Genomic DNA, 18,189 nt, shown 5'->3' with positions numbered 1-18,189 from the left:
AAAATATAAAAAAAAATTTAAATTTAGATAACCATATAGCATACAAAATTAAAACAGCATTGAAAATTTTAATATCAAGTAAATCTAAGATTTAAATAAGCAAAGAACATAGTTTTTATATTACGTTTACCTCAGTGCATATGTCATTCTGTCTGGCCTTAAAGTTCTCAAAATACAAAGTTGTTGAACTGGTGGTTTGTTTTTCCATTCTTGTGGTAACTTTTCTTTCTCTGGAGCTTCACTGTCCACCAATTTCTTCCATCTTTTTGACGACCCTTCAATATCTCGATCAAGATTCATGAATTCGTCCATTATTGACATAGTTTTAATTACACCCCAGGCCTACATAAAAACAAATTTTATAATAGGTTTTATATTTTTAATATTAGTTAAAATTCCTTTTTCAAGTTAAATTTGTTATTATTTTATTAGATCAAACTTTTGCTTATATGTTAAGTTATGGATTAAAAAAATATATTGGTGTCTAATATATTTAATTACTTTATTAATTTTTGTACATATAAATATAGTGACCTGATTTGTTAAATATTCAACTGGACTGGTCATTGATTGACTGGTTGGGAAACGAAGTAAAACGTCTAAATCTTTAGAATCGATATCCCCTCTCATTTGCAATACTTGTAAGGCAACCTAGGGGAAAAAATATTTAAAGGTTACATAAAAGGGTGCTTAAATAGTTTTTATGCTTTTTAAAGCATATTTATTTTTTTAAATTAATTTGTTACCTGTGTTGTAAATATTAGCTTATCTGCTTCAAAAAGACCTCGACTAGTATAAGCAAAAGTTTCGTAAGTAACGGTGTCGATCAATCCAAACACTCGCTCTGACACTTCCTCAAACTGTGGCGTTAGATCAATAGCTCGCAGAAACACACAACTAAAAGCCTAAAATGTAATTTAAAATATTTTTGTTTGCACAGAAAATTTATGATTGATTTATTTTATGAATTTATTTTTAATATACCTTTAATGAGAATTGATACAAGGGATTTATTTTGTGGAGATCGTTCAGAATAAAATACAACAACGATGCTCTGGTTGCAACAGGTCTATAGTGTTCCCTTGCTTTATTAATTTGGGATTCGTTCTTTTTAGCTTCTAAAACTTTTACCTGTAGTTATAAAATATATTTATAATATGATTTTTAAAAACAAAAATTAAATACACTTATTGTTCCAAATATGTACACCTACCGATAACTAAAAAATACTACAAATTCAAAAAAAACATATAAAAAAAGTTTTATTTTATGTAACCATTTTAACCATTTATGTAAAAAATCAAAATTATAAACACGACCATATCAAAAAATACTTACCTCAATTTCTTCTGAGGTTCGTTTTGTGTGTTCCAAGTTTTCGACAAGTTCTGTATCACCTAAGAAGTTCCCACCAGCAGCAGATAGTCGGGATAAAAGATTGTCTTCCAACATTTTAAGAGTAATCTTAAAGTCATTTTGTTGTTTGGTAAGCTCAACCTAAACAAAGTTGATTAACTTTTTTTAATAAGTTAAGATTTGAAACTTGGACTATGAATATAATAATAAATTTAACAGTATTTTAGTAATAAAACCCCAAGGATTGTTAAAGTTAGCAGTTGAAACAATATAAGTTGTATATATGTGTATTTGCTTTGTAATATATATATTTCAAATTTAAAAAAATGTTAAATAACTTTAAAATATTCACTTTAAGGTGTTCAAGATCAGGTCGTTCTGTGCTAACAACATTTGCCAATAGTTGATCACCCAACCCATCCCTCGTTACAGTAAAGTTGATAAGTGTAGTTTGTGCTTGCATTTCAGGTTTGTAATGTGGGTTTGCTAATTTAGTCTGCAGAATTAACCTGAAAATGAATACTTTATGTTAAAGTGGTTATCATTAAGGACCTTTCCCAGTGATATTAAAGTACTGAAATGATGCTTTATTACAAGTAAATACGTAATAACAATATACTTGAAATCGGGATGGTATTCGCATTCCTTATCACCAATCCTTATATATTTTCCCTTTTTGATTGTTGTTCGACCAAGTAAAGGCTCCAACACTGGATCAATACTTTCCGCGATATTTTCTATTAAAACTTTTTCACCTAAAAATTGTAAACAATATTTGTGAGCTTTGGCATACCAATAATACTCAGCAAAAAGTACAAATATTTCAGTTTTTATTTAAAAACTGGTTTGATAAAATATACCTTCAGATAAACATTTCTCAATGACATCAAGATATCCTTTTTGCCCCATTTGAACAGTTTGAAGTTGATCCCCAAAGCGTCCTTGTATCCATTTAATACCCTTTATCATATAAAAATACATTTTTATAAGTCAATTGCAAACAAAGCTAATATACAATATTTGCATTACTTTTTAGTATTATTAATGGATGTAGTAACAATAACTTTGTCGTGAAAAAAAAATGGTAATTTATAAACAAATTACCTGAAGTTGAGGATCAATAATAAGAGGCCATCTTTTACAATTAGACAAGATGGCTGCATTGTCACTTGACATCCTATCTGAAGGAAGACCTTCATTATTCCAAGATGCTATTGTAGCATCATCAACCAATAACTCAACAGGATCAAGACCTAAATTTAACAATAAAATGAGTCATGCAGGCAAATGAATCATCGAATAGCAAATTTAAAAAAAAAAATTTTGTCTAAACCATTACACAAAATATTAAGTTGAAACTATGCACAAGAATAGTGGAATATATTATTTTACAGTTTTTCAAGAAGCAATCAATACACGACTCTAGCTTTTGTGCATGTTAAAAATCAGCCTAACCTGGTGTTAATGGAATTGGAACTTTCTGTCTTTTTAAAAACGGAATCCAATGTTTTTCGAGTAGCTCTTCTCGATATGATTTAGTAAAATATCCCATGTATGAAATAAAAGCTGCGGTTAAAAGTACATCCCCGGACAGAGTTTTCTTTTTAATTTCTAGCGACTTCACTGATTCTGACCAGCGAATTTTTTCACTCTGCAAACCTCGTACCAATCTTTAAAATATTCAAAAAAAAGTAAGTCGTAAATAGATAACCTTTAAATTTAGTCACTTTATTTATATTTTATTTTTATATTTTTAATTAAATTTTGTTTAAAATACACTATATCAAACAAACCTGTTTGCAAGTGTGATAGTTTTAGCAGTTTTTGCAACTTCGTTACTACATCTTATCTTCTCAGCAGTAGCCTCTTCAAATTCATTAGTTAAATCACCTAACTCTTTATCTAACTTTGCAATCTTGCTTTGAATACTTGATAATTTTTGTTGGGCTGAAGCTAGTTCAGCATTTGCATCGGCTAGAGCCTTACGCTTTGGTTCAACATCACAGTAAACTTCATACCTATTTAAAAACAAAGTTTTAATAAAAGGTTTTTAAACATCAAAATATTTACTTTTCATGTTTATTTTTAATAATAAATAAATTACTGAATTAGCAGTGTAAAGTTAAACTTAAAAAAAAGATTAAAAAATTTTTTAATTCATTTAAAAGCTTACACTTGATAAAACAATTAAAAAATAATTAATTTAAATCAACGTCTGAAAACAAAGCTACGCTTAACATTCAATAACTTTTTACCATGTAACAATGTTGATAACCCAAGCACATAGTCCAGCAGCAGCTTTTGATTTAAATTTTACTGTGTCAGGATTGAATTCTGCATCATTTAGGTATTGAGCAACCGCTTTCAGACAATTGTCGTGAATATGTTCTTTGTCATAATTTATCAACGACTCCAAGAATTGCTCTACCTAACAAAAGTAAAAACAAAAAAATTACAAATAACGTAACAAAGGGCTTTTGTAAATATATAACCTTTATGACACAATTCACTTGTGTTTAAAGTAACTTACTTTTCCCATAAACACTCTGCATGCTTTCCACGTTTTATCCCTTGGTATTTTACCATCAGGAGCACACAAACACATTACCGCTGCTACAACATTACAAACTGCGGCTGTAGGTTGAGCAAATGACTTCAACTCTGTAAGATTTCCTTTGTTTAAAGTGTTTAAAGCCTCTGTGGCAGCTAATAAAGCCGGTTCGGCTTTCACCAATTCTTCCTCACATTGCCTTTGTGTCTCTGCTACAGCGGCTGCTATTACAGCAACCTAAAGGTTGACAAGGTTTATTTATAATATAACACGACCAAACATAATTTTAATAAAAAGCCTACATGTTTATAAGTATAATTTCTGTTTAGGAAATTTTAATAAAAAGCTTGCATGTTTATTAAGTATAATTTTCTGTTTTTTTTTTGTAAGTATAAAAAAATGTTTTTGTAAGTATATAGAATACTCGGTTAATTTTTTATATAATTTACTTTTTTTTCTTCTTCATCAGCAATTTCCTTTTCTGCTCCAACTTTTTCGGTTTGTTGACCAACATTGGATAAAAGTTCCTCAGTCGTTTCACTTCGTGCTGTTAACTCAACCTCTTGGGCAGCTAATTTTGCTTTTAAATCATCAACCTAGAATAGATAACAAAATATAAAAAAAAGGAAACTAGTTAAAACAAATCTTAAAGTGTGTTTTTATTGTAACAATATTGAACTGTCCTTATCTTTTTTTTAGTCACGTGCCTACTCCTTTTATTTCTTTAGTCACGTGTTTACGCCTACTGTTATCTTTATTGTTTGCAAGTTGTATTTATGTAAGCTTTTTTGGACTAGTTCTTTATTAGTGTTGTATGTATATTTAAATATTTCAGGAATTTATTTTGATTATATTTGAATAAGCTTAAATAAGATTGTTATTGTATAAACAAAGATTGAACCTAAAACTTAATAATGTGGCGAACTTTGTGCGCGTTTTGACGCTAACACTTCCTCGGGGGCTCTAAACTTACCTTGTTATCTATGAGCCACTTTTCTTATCGTTTTTGTAAAGTGTTGGTACTTTTACTGTATGTTACCTTTTATCTGATAGTTTAGTATAATCTTTTGATTAAGTTTGGAGTAGGAATATTATATTATATATTGCATTATTGTTATTGCATATATGTATTGTGTTCAACCTGATTCTATTTAAATAAAGACGATAAAGTTAATAAAACTGTGATTACATGATAAAATTGATTGATTTTATAACAAAACCCGTTACAATACGTTGCAATATGAATATGTGAAAAAGCAATATGTGTTAATCAAAAACTTGTTAAATAAACCCCTTTTTTCATGTACTGATTACTAAAACAATACAACTATTCACCTGTTCTGAGGTGTTTTGCAGTTTTAAAAGACCATTTTCTAGACGTTCCATTTTCTTGATTAAATCAGAACTGGTGTTGTGAATAAGATGTTTGTATAAATCAATTTGCTCCAAAAAGCTTTTAGGCGTTGTGTAGTTATATCTATAGAAAAAAAATCATTGGTAAAACATTTTCAACCGAAAATAAATTATTCGTTTAAAATACCTTAAAAACTACAACTAATAAAAGAGTGAGAAAACAATATAATTTTGAACACCAAAAAAGAGCAACCCACAACGAAGATATCAGTACAACTAATAATAGTATTTAACTGGTACCTTCTCTCATTAAACTTGTATTGTTGGCTAATTTCATTAACGGTCACGTGCGCATGAGCCATAAAGTCAGCTATACTTTCTACCACTGATCCTTCTTCCTTTTCTGGATCACCTGAACATTAGAAAAGTCAAAATTGTATAAAAAATTAAATAATATAAAAAATGCAAAGGGCTAGTACAGTAGCCTAACTAAAAAATACGCCTTACAGTAAAAAAGGCTTATAGTAGCTTAACAAAGAAAAGGCGACCGAAATATAAAAAGACTATTGTTTTTTTGGATCAATATTTAAAAACAATAGAAAACTCTTGCCCAAAATTAAAAAATATAGAATTTTAACAAAAATATTACTTGAAGCAAATGATTCCAACTCCTCGATTTCTGAAACAAATCTTTTACTGACACTAACAAGAGCATCTCTGGGCCACGAGTGAAACCAATCTATCGAACAACAGTTCACCAAAGCTGGAAACTTTCGACCTCTAACTCTTAAAGTGGAACCAACAGGTGAGAAGCAAAGAACAATCTAAACAAAAATATTAGTCAGATTTAATTTATTTAACTTGACCAAAAAGTTTAACATAATATAAAAAGATTATAGTGTTATATTAATATTTATATTTTTACCTTTTTTAAGTTGTGACAGTTTAAATATGCATGAAGAGTTGTTAAAATTATATACTGTACTTTGTTAAACAAAAAAAAAACTTTAAACAAAAACTTTAGATAATTTAAAAATATAAATTAAATAAACATAATATTAATTTACCCTTCACCAAATAATATTGACACAAGCCAAATTCTTTCTTACCTTTAATTGATTTCTAACTCTGTCTAAGAAAAATCGCCAACAATTTTCCCTTGAGTCAAACATTCCCAAAGCTCTGACCTCATTTCTTACTCCGCTTATTATATCTTCAACTTCTTCTTCAGTAAATAAATCTGATATTTCACCTAAGAAAATAAAAATTATAGTTTTTAATTTTAATTTAAAAGTTTTTATTTGTAGTTATTTGATTGTTTCTTATGTTTTACTTCTATTTTAAATATTTTATGAAAAAAAAACTAATTCTAAGCACTATTAATATAAATAATTAAATTAAAATTTATTTTAAAACAAAACAATATAATCTTATACCGGTTGCCAAATGATCATTGATCAAAACCAAAAATCTCTCATCAGGAATGTGGGCATCAGTTATTATGAAAACTGTTCCAAGAGATTTTACACCTGTTCTAATGTATAGGTTGGCTATGTCGGCCTGTAAATATAAAAAAGATTAAAATCTAAAGTAAGTGATTAAATCACACTTGCAATTTAAAAGTAAAATGCAAAAATAAAATATTCAAAATACAAAAGTGAAATGCCTTTTAAGGTACATAATAAACTATAAGAAATAAAAATAAGACTTTAAAAAAAACACCTATATGCTAACAACAAAGTACTAAAACTCATAAAAAGTGTAACATTAGATTCAAAATATTTTTACTTTTAAATCTGGTATTCCATAACCCTTCTTTAATGTTAATTGGAAGACATCAAGCCCAGAAATAAAAGCAGCCAATCGGGAGAGACTTTGTTTGCCACTCCCACCAACTCCAACCAATAAGGCATTACCTCTTGGCGATTCCAGAATTCGATTGATTCGGCAACTTAATGTTTTGTCAAAAAATTTTATTAAATTTTGTAAAGTCTTAGTTAGTATATGACATACAATTTATGGCCTATTTTTTTTAAATATTTTTTTTAAATATAAACGAACTTACATGTGCACAATAGCATCCTCAAACAACACGAGGTTCATAGCCGGCAAAACATCATTATGGTTTTCAAGAGCATCGACTAAAATGTGAAGTAGTGAATCCCACTTTCTTACTGGCATATACCTAAGTAACAACAATTGAATTAAACGTCAAAATAGCCTAGAAAAAGAGCATGTAAATAAATACCTCACAAATTTACTTTTTTTAAATTATATTTTTTAAAGGCAGCAGTTACATTTTAAAACATTAAGTATAACATAGTTTTTGGTAAATTAGTTGTACTACTTGAATATTTAATTTAAAATATTTTATTAATAGTTTATTTACCTTGGTTCACCAACCCCTTCAGCAAAATGACAGAAAATATTTGGTTTTTCAAAAATCTTGTCATGAAAATCCTCGCCTCCCTGTAAAATATTGAAAACATTGTTATTGAGAATAGCTTTATAGAAGAAATGACCTTTTTTTATTAGTAGGTGACATCTTTATTTAAAAATAACTAGAAATCTATTTAAAAATAGATTTTTCCTAAAACCTATTTAATCCATTTTTATTAAAATACGTACAGAGTCAAACAAACGTTAAAGAATAATGTATTTTGAAAACAATTTATTTTACCTCAAATATTCGCTTTCCAGATTCATTCAGAATTTTTTCAAAGTTGATCGAGTCCTTTTTTTCTACCATTTTGTCGCCGTAAACACGTGATGACTCGTGCAGCCATATTCGAATTGCATCTAATTGGTTCTTAATACCGTCAGGTGTTGCAAACAGAATACCCTTAATTAAAATTGACAAAAAAATTCAAATAATTTTATTCTTGGTAAATTCTTCAGCAGATTTTTGAATACTAAATAAAAATACTTTAAACACAATACAGTGTATGTATTTAAATGTTAAAACATCGTTTATAGAGTTTAAAGATATATTGGAGAAAAAAATCTCCCTTTTTTTGGTGTAGACAAAACCCAGAAAAAATCAGATAAAGCAATGACGTGAATTAGTGGGAAAAGTAACAAATTATAATGTAAAGAGACTAGCTTAAAATGAACACAATGTAATTCTGATATACTTGTCAATAATATTGTATTAACAGCAAGTCGACGCACAATCAATTTTGTCTTGCTTTTAAACAAAGAAATAATTGTGCTTTTCACATGATTAGTTTGGATTAGTGCAACATTTTCACGAGCTATTGATCTGTATCTACGCATTAACGATTGATCCATTGACCGTTGGGTATGGTCAACGACCTTCGGATTGCAAAATATTTCAGCCTAATCACGCAGATCAGCGAACGAAAAATCATAATCTCGCATTTTAGACTAGGTAAAAAAACTGCAGGGTTGTAAATTCAACCTAACAATTATGATTTTGCAGACATAGCCAAAAAGTACAATTCATGTAAACAATGAGAAATGAGCAATTTTCTAAACAATGAGAAATGAGCAATTTTAAAAATAGTTAATCACGCACTGCCTTTTTTTAGTTAATTATGTATTGCCTTTTTTCAGTTAATCATGCTTCCTCTTGTGATTCACCCTTTTCTGTATCTATTAAATACAGCAGGGCCTCAAATAATACATACAGTCATGTGAAAATATATGTTGCTTAAACAAATATTTGGGTAGGTTACAACACCAAATGTCAACCAGCACATTGATTAAAAAGGGCCACGTGATATTAAAGCTATCTAGTTGTTTAAATACATGTGTTGGAATTCCGGCAGTTGACGTGGTTTATTTATTGTCTGTTTTTTGCGCGCAATATACACATAACGGGCAATAAATTGTGTTGGCGACGTGGTTTTTTGCACGAGATTGACACAAATTAGAAGTTGTTTATAAAAAAAACGAAAAGCGTGCTTTGAACTCTTGTGTTTATAAACACTACGCCTTATGTGGTATTCAGAAAGTAAAATTTTGTTTAGGAATTTCTCTTTTTAAAACAAATATTATATGAACAGCATATTAAAAAGAAATTAAAATGTCGTTACCTGGAATACGTTGGATAGTTCGCGTAGGTTGAAAGTGTAATGAAATTTGATCGCGGTCGGTAAAAACGATGACGTCACGCGCTGGTGTAAGTGAACTGCGGCACGAACAATTAGTTCTGTTGATTTGACCACGGACAGCGAAAAGTTGAAGCCTGTATAGAAATGTAAAAACAAAGTTGAAAGTAACTTGCTCGTTAACAGGTTATTTAAATTATTGCATTTGTAGGTAGGTAGCCATATATAAAAAAAGTTAAATAACTGTATTTGCACTTCTTTACGATATAAGTTCGTGTAACAATACATCTAAAAGGCCGCTGAAAAAAAATTAGAACTACGCTTTACATGTCGTAAAAACGCTTGTTAGAATAGACCTGTACAGTTAATTAAATGCAATGAAATTTTAAGCGTTCTTTTATTTAGTTATTTATTTTTATTTAAAAATGTTTAACAATATATTAGTAAGCATATGGTATTGCAGATAGTCGTGAATAAGTGGAAAAATATGACCGGAAATTAGCCTAGTGCATTTTTTACATATGTTATTGCATACATTTATACTTACATACAAACAACAATACGCGAGTTTATTTGTTTGCATAGGTCGTACATCACCTAACTAACTTATAGTCGACTTATTTTCAGTGTGAATCATTTTCAGTTGGATTGCCGCGCTAGTGCAGCTTCATTTTTAAATAGTTGTTTAAAGGCGAGTACATAAGCTCGTCGGAATTCGTTAAAAAAGAAAAAGGCAAAAATGTTGCGCACTACATAAGAACTAACTTTACTGCAAGCGGGTTAATAGTATTGTTTTGTGTTCATGTAGGTCTTTTAGTTTTTATACCTGAATTGTAAAATGGTGTTAGGAAAAAATAAAGAAAAATATGATAACGACTTTAATTTGTTAAATATGCTTGAAGATACTTATATTCTTATAACGCCTACAACACACAACCAAGGTAAATCGGCAAAAATAAACAAAGGTGGAATGCTGACAATGTCTGCTGATGCGTTTTTAGATGCACTTAAATGTTTGACAACTGTTAATTCGAATACAAATTTAAAGACCGTTGGTACTAATACCGAAAAGAAAATATGCACTGAAATGGGGATTAATACAACGGCATCGATCGTTTCTTTATCGACTAATTCAATTGGAATACAAACAGATAGAAAGACGACAAATTTCGAAACAAAAAAAGAATTAATTAACGAAATAGAGTCTGGCGCTTTAGATGAGTATGATCATGTTTTACAAAACCTAAATCCGCCTACCACTGGCGACAGTAAAATAATGGATGATAAAAATCTAAACAAAAACGAAAAAAACAACGGGGCAAAGGATAACGATTTAAATCTAGTAAGTATCCTACATAAACTGCCGGAAACGGTAAAAAATATATCTCTGGAAAAATATATAAATACTGATATAAGAAAAGTGAGACCGATGGATTACATGCGCGCCTATTGTTATGTGCTAAGCAAGTTTGCAAGCTACGTGGATGGTCCGATTGACGACATCAAGCGACTTTTAAGAAACTACATTAACCACTTAATATATTTAACCAAATATGAATGGTCCAGAGAAAGCCATGTGAAGATTATTAAAAACGATCTTCATTTAATTAGCCTTGTGAGGCTAAGCAATACATGGAACTTTAAAGCATCGCTTGACATAGCAGCTAAAGAACCCAATACTTCTAGTAAACATAAAAGTTTAAGGTCTAACTCTTACAGTATACCTTTAACCCAAAAGTATTCATACGAAAAAAGAAAAAATCAAAGGTTACGCCGAACGTCGAGAGTTAGCCAGCGCAACAAAGGCCTGGATATACCCATGAACAACTGTAGCGAGAGTCAAAGCAAAACATCTAGTAAAAAACCTCTCCTTAAGCGAAAGGTGAGTAACGAAAGGCAAAAGCTGCGGGTCAGTGTTGAAAATATCGAGAGTCCCTCGACAGAAGTTGAAGAGCAATGTAAAGAGTTACCACATAATCGAAATTATGAACAGGCTAAGCGTAGATGTTACGATACTTCCACATCTCAAAACCACAACGAAAGACGTGAGTTTACTAATTCATATGATAATAATAATAATAAACGTTACTCGCCAGAGCAACAACGTAAAGTGGACTCGGAGCAATCAAACAACTTAAGCAGAAGTGAACGATATAAGTATAACATGCATAAACAGTCCGTTTCCCCAAGAGACAACTCTAGCTACCAAAACTTGTTAAATAAGGGATCTCAAAACGGTTACCGAACTGCGAACTCAAACCCTTTAAGAATTTGTAAATTTTACAACATGCCTTGTGGTTGCAACAGGGCAAGCATCAACTGCGGCTTTTCACATATATGTAGCCTGTGTTTATCAGAATTACATAACCAGTACGACTGTATTGACTATTACAACGCAATAATCGAACCGAATGATTGCACATACAATGAACAGCCTCAAGACACGTTGTCTTAATTTTTTAATTTATTATATATACTAAATTTAGAGTTTCTTGTATTGTATATGCAAAGTGTAAAGAGTAGTGGAACAGAGGCATAACTTGAATAGAAAAAGTGCCCTATTAATTTCTAAAGTTCAATTTCTGTATTTTTGTGTTTACTGTTTGTTGTTTGTAAAAATGTTGTTTATGCAAAGGTGGGCACTAAACCGTTAATGCGTTAATCGTTAATTAACGAAGTTGAATTTTTCAATAAAATTTAACTTTTAAGTTAACTTTAAAAATCGTTAACGGACCTGTTAACTTTCGTTAAATTGTGCTTCCGTTAAATTAAATCCGTTAATTTAATATTTTTACAAGTTTACCATGGTAATATAAAAGTATATATGTTTTATTTTGCCGTTTATTGGGTTTAATCGTTTCAATTTTAAAGGATGCATTGACGATGTATTTATTGACTGACGTATAAACGATGTATTGACGACGATGACGATGTATTGAAATTTTAAACGATGCAGTTTTAAAAACGTCATTTAAACTTACGTTCGTGTATCAACTAAGATAAAAACTGCTGTTTTTTTTAAATAGGGTCGTTTCTTTGTTTGTTTTATTTAAATTTTAACGTTAACATTTATCGATAACTACCGTTACATTTTGTTTAAATTAACTTATTAACGTTAACGAAGTTAATATACTATGTAACGAATTACCACTTAACGAAGTTACTTTCTCGGTTAACTGTTGTGCCCACCTTTGTCTTTATGTTTGTTTTTTTTTATACTAACAGCCTGGGTAAGTAGAAATTTCCAAATTACATTAACAAAATCGCCATTTTTGGTAAATTTCAGTAATATAAGAATACTTATAATGTATGTGTTTTTTGTTTGTGTTTTCTGCTTAAACTGTAGAAGTACAAAATTTACAAATCAATTAAAATGATAAATAAACAACGAAATTAAAACTGCTTACCTGATTGGCCCGAGAAGTGCGACGACAATATTTTTGAGTAAATACTTTCAAGTGCTTCAGTGGACGGAAAATTCACGGCAAAAACGCAAAAGTGTCGCTGTAACATAAAACATGCAGTTAACAAAGTACAACAACAAAACCGGACAATTGAAAGGAAATTGGTTTTCCTGGAATATGGTGCAATATTTTTAACCTCCCACGCTAGGCTATTCGATTTTTTAAACAACAATCAATATAGTTGTATAAGCGGGGAGTTTAACAGTCTTATCATTAAGGGAGTAAGCTTGCAATATGTTTTCCGCTAACAAGATATCCGGGAAATTTTTCAACCTGGCAGTTTGGCAAGTGGCAATATGTTGCCATACGTATTTTTTTTTCGTAGAATTCCGAGAAAATAAATCCTAGCAACTACTGCTTTTAATTTTCTATGGTGTTCCACATATGATTATGATTAGGACTTGGCCAATGGCAGTAAATAAATGAAAGACAATAAATTACCAAAATAAAAAAATATTACCTGTAATCTTGGATTAATTGTAAAACTACCAGAAGTGGGATTCATACACGCGACATACTGTGTACTGTGAATGTCCTTTAACGTCAATTTATTACGATCATACCTTAAGAAATACGCATATAAATGTTAAAACACGTATACATATAATAAAGATATACCACTACATTAAGTTAATATTTTACGCATAGATGAAAACAGGGTCAGATCAGAATAAGATCTGACGATTAAAACTTTACCTTATAAGTAAGCATTCAATAAATTTTGGCTTAGTTAAGTTATATCCAATATTTGTAGTAAGCAATTAGCTACACTAATATTTCTTTTATATTTACCAATGCCCGTAATCAATATGTTGGCGAATTAAAGTGTGCGGTCCAACGGTACCGTAAGTGTCAACTTCTGGCATGTTGACGTCATCGAGAAAATAAATCAATTTTTTGCTACCAACAGGCCCGTAATTATGACCAGCTTTTTTCTCCAGATGTTTCTCCAACAATCCTATTAAAAAATAATCCTATTAAATATGTTAAAATATTTAAGCCTTGTTTAATAAGATAAAGATTAAAATGACTTTATCTTTTTAAGTTAAGTCTAGTGTTGAACTTATTTTATGGTACAATTGTTATACTTAAGGTTTCAAAAAGATAACAAGACGCTTTTGTGACAAAAGCCTTTACGCCAGTACATACTTTGTAACATTGCTGGTGTAGTGTAATAGTTAAAGGGCACATTTGCGATCATGTAGTTGTCGGTAAGTTGGCGAAGCGTATCCGAGACAAGCAAAGACTTTCCGCAGCCCGCATTTCCTACTAGCATAACTGGTCTACCTTTTTCGACTAGTAAGTTCATAAAATATCGCAAACGAGTCGTCTCAGCAGTATGAACAAGTGTGAGCTGAATGGGTGATTTTTAACATTTAAATATCTTAATCCAATTTAAAAAAAACTTTAATCTTATTCAAAGTTTTGTAGTTACATAAATATTAGGCAGTTTCAATAAACAAAAAAAATTACAGTTAGATTAAATGTAGCCTATGATTGTACTTTACCAATAAAATAAAATGCAAGTGTTATCTGTAAATAGATCCTCCAATCCTATTTGCATTTACCCTTTTAATTTAAACACACCTGTAAAGGAATCTCGGGATCCATTTCAAACTGTGGCACAGCATCTGTCCATGGAACAAATTTTTTTGTGACCGGATCGATAGAAAAATCGAACACTGTCCCGATGGATGGAAACTTGATGTGCTTAAATTCTTTTACCCACCATCTACTAAACTCCAAGCGGTAATCTGTCAGCTGCAAATTAAAAAAAATACGATATAAGCTTTTAATAAATATAAAAAAGTTTTTCATTTAATTACTTTAGTTCAGGGAATTGTAACAATATTGGACTGTCGTTATCTATTTTTTTAGTCACGTGCTTACACCTTTTATTTTTTCTAGTCACGTGTTTACGCCTACTGTTATCCTGTTTGCGAATTGTGTTTTTTGTATGTAAACTTTTTGGACTAGTTTTTTTTGGTGTTAAATGCCTATTCTAATATTTTGTGTGTTTATTTTGATTCTATTTGATAAGCTTAAATAAAATTGTTATTGTATAAATAAAGATTAAATCTTAAACTCAATACGTTATAATACTAATTATAAGGTCCAATTGCACCAAAAAAAAAACAATAAGAGCTACATATTTTTAACTTCAAATCTTTTATTTGTGAACTTTAAAACTTTGTCTACCTTAAATGACTTCTTTTAATAAAATCTTTCATTTTTTTTCAAAAACTTTCAATTAAAGCATAAACTTACGTGGTCATGTAGAATTGATCCACCAAACGCCCAAACAGCAGCAAATACAAAGTAAAGTTCATATAGTTCTCTAGGTGAGTCAGCTGGTATTGCTTCAGGGGTTATTAGGCAATCAAGTAAATAACAAAGCGTCTAAAATTAAACGCAATAAACACATTTTTAATGAATTAAATTAAGAACAACGTATATATAGACTTCAATTATTTTAGGAACCCAATTTAGGCCAAAAATTTTAGGCAAGTACTATTAGTAAAAAAATGTCTTTTTTACCTGTACCATGGTGTTGTCTGGAATTGGGGTAATTGTTTTAAATTGGGTTTTCATTGCTTCCAGGCAAGTTGGAACATATTTGTCAAACAAGATTGTGACATTAGCTCTCTCAGTTTGTATTTTTCTGGTGTCGATCCAGCTCAGTACCGGCCTGTATATAATTGCAATTTATGGCAACGTTTTTAATTATATTTTAAATGTTTTAACTGTTTTAAGATTTAAACAAATACATTTTGATACATAAAAATATAACAAGTATTGGTTAAAATCTTACTATTACTTTTTGTTAAGGTAATTTTTTTTTAAATCTTAAAATAACTCACGGATTCCATCCAAGATCTTGCGGGTTAACATACAAAATCCCAGCCCTTGACACTGTCGCAGGAGTAGCAGATTTTAGATGGTATATTTCAAACAACAATCTCATTGAGTTTGTTAAAGGAATGCGTTCGTTACTAGCCAGCGTTAAAGTCTTTAAAATTGAAAAAAGTGTTACAAGGACTTAACTTAATTTGTAGATTACCAGCAAAAAATTAAATTTATAAAATTAATGCAATTTTGTTACTTTGAAATAAAATATAAATTTTTCTATTTTTGTATTATTTTATATTAAATGAACTTTATTTGTTTATTCCAAAGGAATAAAGGGTTTTATATTTTTCATTTTATAGCATGAAAAAGGTTTAACACCACATTGACACCTTGTAGACTAAACTCGTAATTTGTACCAACTAATGGCATATGTTTTCTTACATTTATTACATTTTTCATGATTTACTTTCTTTTACAAAATTTTTTTAATACCTTATTATCATCCATAACTGTGTTCAAGGATTCGATCCACATTGGGTCAATATCTCCATCAAGAACTATCCACTTGTGATTATCATGGGATATGTTTGACTGATCACGCATTGTACTTGAAAATAAACCTAAAATAAAGTGGTTGAGGTTAACAAGGTTAAAATGAAAACAATGTTATACCATATCATGATTTATATTCAACTGAAATGGTGAATGCAATTTTTCTACAAGAAATAATGTTAATATATTAATTTGGTTAAAGATTTTAAGTAACAGCCTTAATTAATGTTTGAAATACTAAATGCATAGATAAATAAAACAGCTGTAAGACGCATTGTCAAAAGCATTTATAAGTAAAAAATTTATACCGTCTTTCCATTCTCTTGTAGCCGGGTGAATAAAACCAAACAGTTCGTCGGTGGTCAGTGCTTTTGGGTTTAAATCGTTCCAAACAACACGAGAGTTTTGACTTTTGTGAGTCTCATGTAAAGTTCTCAAAACTTGTGATTTACCCGTGCCAGCATTTCCAATCACGAATACTGAATGCCGAACGGCAAGCAGTTCTTCCAGTTGAACAACCTAGGATAAGCAAATTTATTGAAGTGTTTATTACCATTGTTTTTTAAGTGGGTAGCATTTTACCAATATTTATATAAGTCTAATATTTTTAAACTTCAGAGTTGTTAAAAGTTGATTTAAAAAATACAGAAAACTAGATTGAACTAAGTTGTGATAACATTTTAGTTTAAATTTTTCATTAAAGTTTATTTCACCTTTAATACAAAATTCTCTTCGGTCTGTAGTTTTAGCTTAACCATTGTTTCCCGGATATTTCTCTCAAATTCTTCGTTTCTTTTGCGCGGCACTTTGAGCGAGGGAAAAAGATCCCCTAAAGCGGAAGTTATATTAATATTTACTTTTTTCAAAATTTATGTGTGCCAAACTTAAACATTGCACCACGTTAGTTGGTTTGGTAACCACGACAAAATTTTAAATTGTTTCTAGTTTAAAACCACGGCCTACTAATGACCTTATATAACAAATATTTGCTTAGACGGCAAGCCTTTATTCTGTCAAGTGTACAGTGCGCAAGGAATGTTCGGTTACCAAATTCTTAGGTAGATACCTTATTTAAGACATTAAACTAAGCGAGGAGCGAGCGCTTACCTATTAATCCCATAAACACCGGCACGTCTTCTGTAACTATCTTTGGAAGATTGAAGTCTCTTAACGCCCGCATTAACACTTGTTCTTCTGGTCTTTTCTTGTCACCTCTTTTCAAAGCACCAGCAACCATTAAAACACTTTTTACCGCCCTTAAACCCCAATCATAATGATACTAAAAACAAAAAAATTATAGGGGATTTGAGAATATTTACAAAATAAAAAATTTCGGTAATTAAAGCCATATCACTAAACCACAATTTTGCGTTTAAAAGTTGTATTTTATTTTTTTATTTCGATTAACAAACTTACCTGTTTTGAGCAGAGCTCTTTGCATAAATCATACAAGGTGATGAATTTGCGAGCTAGTTGTTTGGCGTCCATAAAACCTTCAGATACCAACATTATTTCACATATCATTGCTATATCGGGAACAACCATAGCACATGGTCTAAAGTGGAAAAGTAATGTAAAAAATAATGCTAAGTATAAACATCCCAAAAAAGTTTTATAATACCTATAAAAGAAAACCAAACAATTTGTTTCTTAAATATTAAAATGTTTTTTTTTGCAGAAGAGGCAAGGTATATTATTTGCTTTGCCAAATTTATTTAATGTGAAAAAAAACTTAACAATTTTTGGTTTTACCTGAAAAGTGCTTTTAAATTCTCTGGCAATTCGGTTCGACCAGCATAGCCCGGATTCATTGTAATAAAAATTCCAACGCTAGGAGCTAACTTGATGTTGTCGCCCAAAAACATAAAACTCTCCTTGTTTCCTTTAAGAGCATCTTGTATCATCTTTACCTAAAAAAAATTAAAAAATATGTTTTCAAATATTATTTCATTGATTAACGTTGTACATTTACCAATATGCTACTAGTCGA

General features: G+C 30.2%; 1 protein-coding gene across 1 annotated transcript in view; it reads right to left on the bottom strand.

Moving 5' to 3' along the window:
* Nucleotides 1-18,189, bottom strand: part of LOC145754934 (dynein beta chain, ciliary-like) — a 45,088-nt gene that overhangs the window by 3,580 nt on the left and 23,319 nt on the right. The window contains exons 41-78 of the mRNA XM_082571111.1: nucleotides 17,952-18,109; nucleotides 17,616-17,754; nucleotides 17,307-17,478; nucleotides 16,913-17,028; nucleotides 16,508-16,718; nucleotides 16,140-16,267; nucleotides 15,659-15,807; nucleotides 15,336-15,486; nucleotides 15,066-15,197; nucleotides 14,385-14,558; nucleotides 13,947-14,151; nucleotides 13,590-13,755; nucleotides 13,258-13,360; nucleotides 12,741-12,837; nucleotides 9,319-9,470; nucleotides 7,941-8,102; nucleotides 7,650-7,729; nucleotides 7,326-7,445; nucleotides 7,049-7,211; nucleotides 6,697-6,820; nucleotides 6,370-6,512; nucleotides 5,910-6,084; nucleotides 5,561-5,672; nucleotides 5,243-5,384; nucleotides 4,357-4,503; nucleotides 3,887-4,144; nucleotides 3,612-3,784; nucleotides 3,150-3,374; nucleotides 2,812-3,026; nucleotides 2,461-2,609; nucleotides 2,217-2,316; nucleotides 1,976-2,111; nucleotides 1,709-1,865; nucleotides 1,339-1,497; nucleotides 985-1,131; nucleotides 747-905; nucleotides 535-651; nucleotides 131-342 (exon numbers count right to left, since the gene is read on the bottom strand). Of these exons, the coding sequence (XP_082427237.1) occupies nucleotides 131-342; nucleotides 535-651; nucleotides 747-905; nucleotides 985-1,131; nucleotides 1,339-1,497; nucleotides 1,709-1,865; nucleotides 1,976-2,111; nucleotides 2,217-2,316; nucleotides 2,461-2,609; nucleotides 2,812-3,026; nucleotides 3,150-3,374; nucleotides 3,612-3,784; nucleotides 3,887-4,144; nucleotides 4,357-4,503; nucleotides 5,243-5,384; nucleotides 5,561-5,672; nucleotides 5,910-6,084; nucleotides 6,370-6,512; nucleotides 6,697-6,820; nucleotides 7,049-7,211; nucleotides 7,326-7,445; nucleotides 7,650-7,729; nucleotides 7,941-8,102; nucleotides 9,319-9,470; nucleotides 12,741-12,837; nucleotides 13,258-13,360; nucleotides 13,590-13,755; nucleotides 13,947-14,151; nucleotides 14,385-14,558; nucleotides 15,066-15,197; nucleotides 15,336-15,486; nucleotides 15,659-15,807; nucleotides 16,140-16,267; nucleotides 16,508-16,718; nucleotides 16,913-17,028; nucleotides 17,307-17,478; nucleotides 17,616-17,754; nucleotides 17,952-18,109 (5,828 nt within the window). The remainder of the gene's footprint in view (nucleotides 1-130; nucleotides 343-534; nucleotides 652-746; nucleotides 906-984; nucleotides 1,132-1,338; nucleotides 1,498-1,708; nucleotides 1,866-1,975; nucleotides 2,112-2,216; nucleotides 2,317-2,460; nucleotides 2,610-2,811; nucleotides 3,027-3,149; nucleotides 3,375-3,611; nucleotides 3,785-3,886; nucleotides 4,145-4,356; nucleotides 4,504-5,242; nucleotides 5,385-5,560; nucleotides 5,673-5,909; nucleotides 6,085-6,369; nucleotides 6,513-6,696; nucleotides 6,821-7,048; nucleotides 7,212-7,325; nucleotides 7,446-7,649; nucleotides 7,730-7,940; nucleotides 8,103-9,318; nucleotides 9,471-12,740; nucleotides 12,838-13,257; nucleotides 13,361-13,589; nucleotides 13,756-13,946; nucleotides 14,152-14,384; nucleotides 14,559-15,065; nucleotides 15,198-15,335; nucleotides 15,487-15,658; nucleotides 15,808-16,139; nucleotides 16,268-16,507; nucleotides 16,719-16,912; nucleotides 17,029-17,306; nucleotides 17,479-17,615; nucleotides 17,755-17,951; nucleotides 18,110-18,189) is intronic.

This window comes from Corella eumyota, chromosome 1 (genome assembly GCF_963082875.1).
Source record: "Corella eumyota chromosome 1, kaCorEumy4.1, whole genome shotgun sequence".
Taxonomy (NCBI): domain Eukaryota; kingdom Metazoa; phylum Chordata; class Ascidiacea; order Phlebobranchia; family Corellidae; genus Corella; species Corella eumyota.
This window is presented reverse-complemented; position numbering and strand designations above follow the sequence as displayed.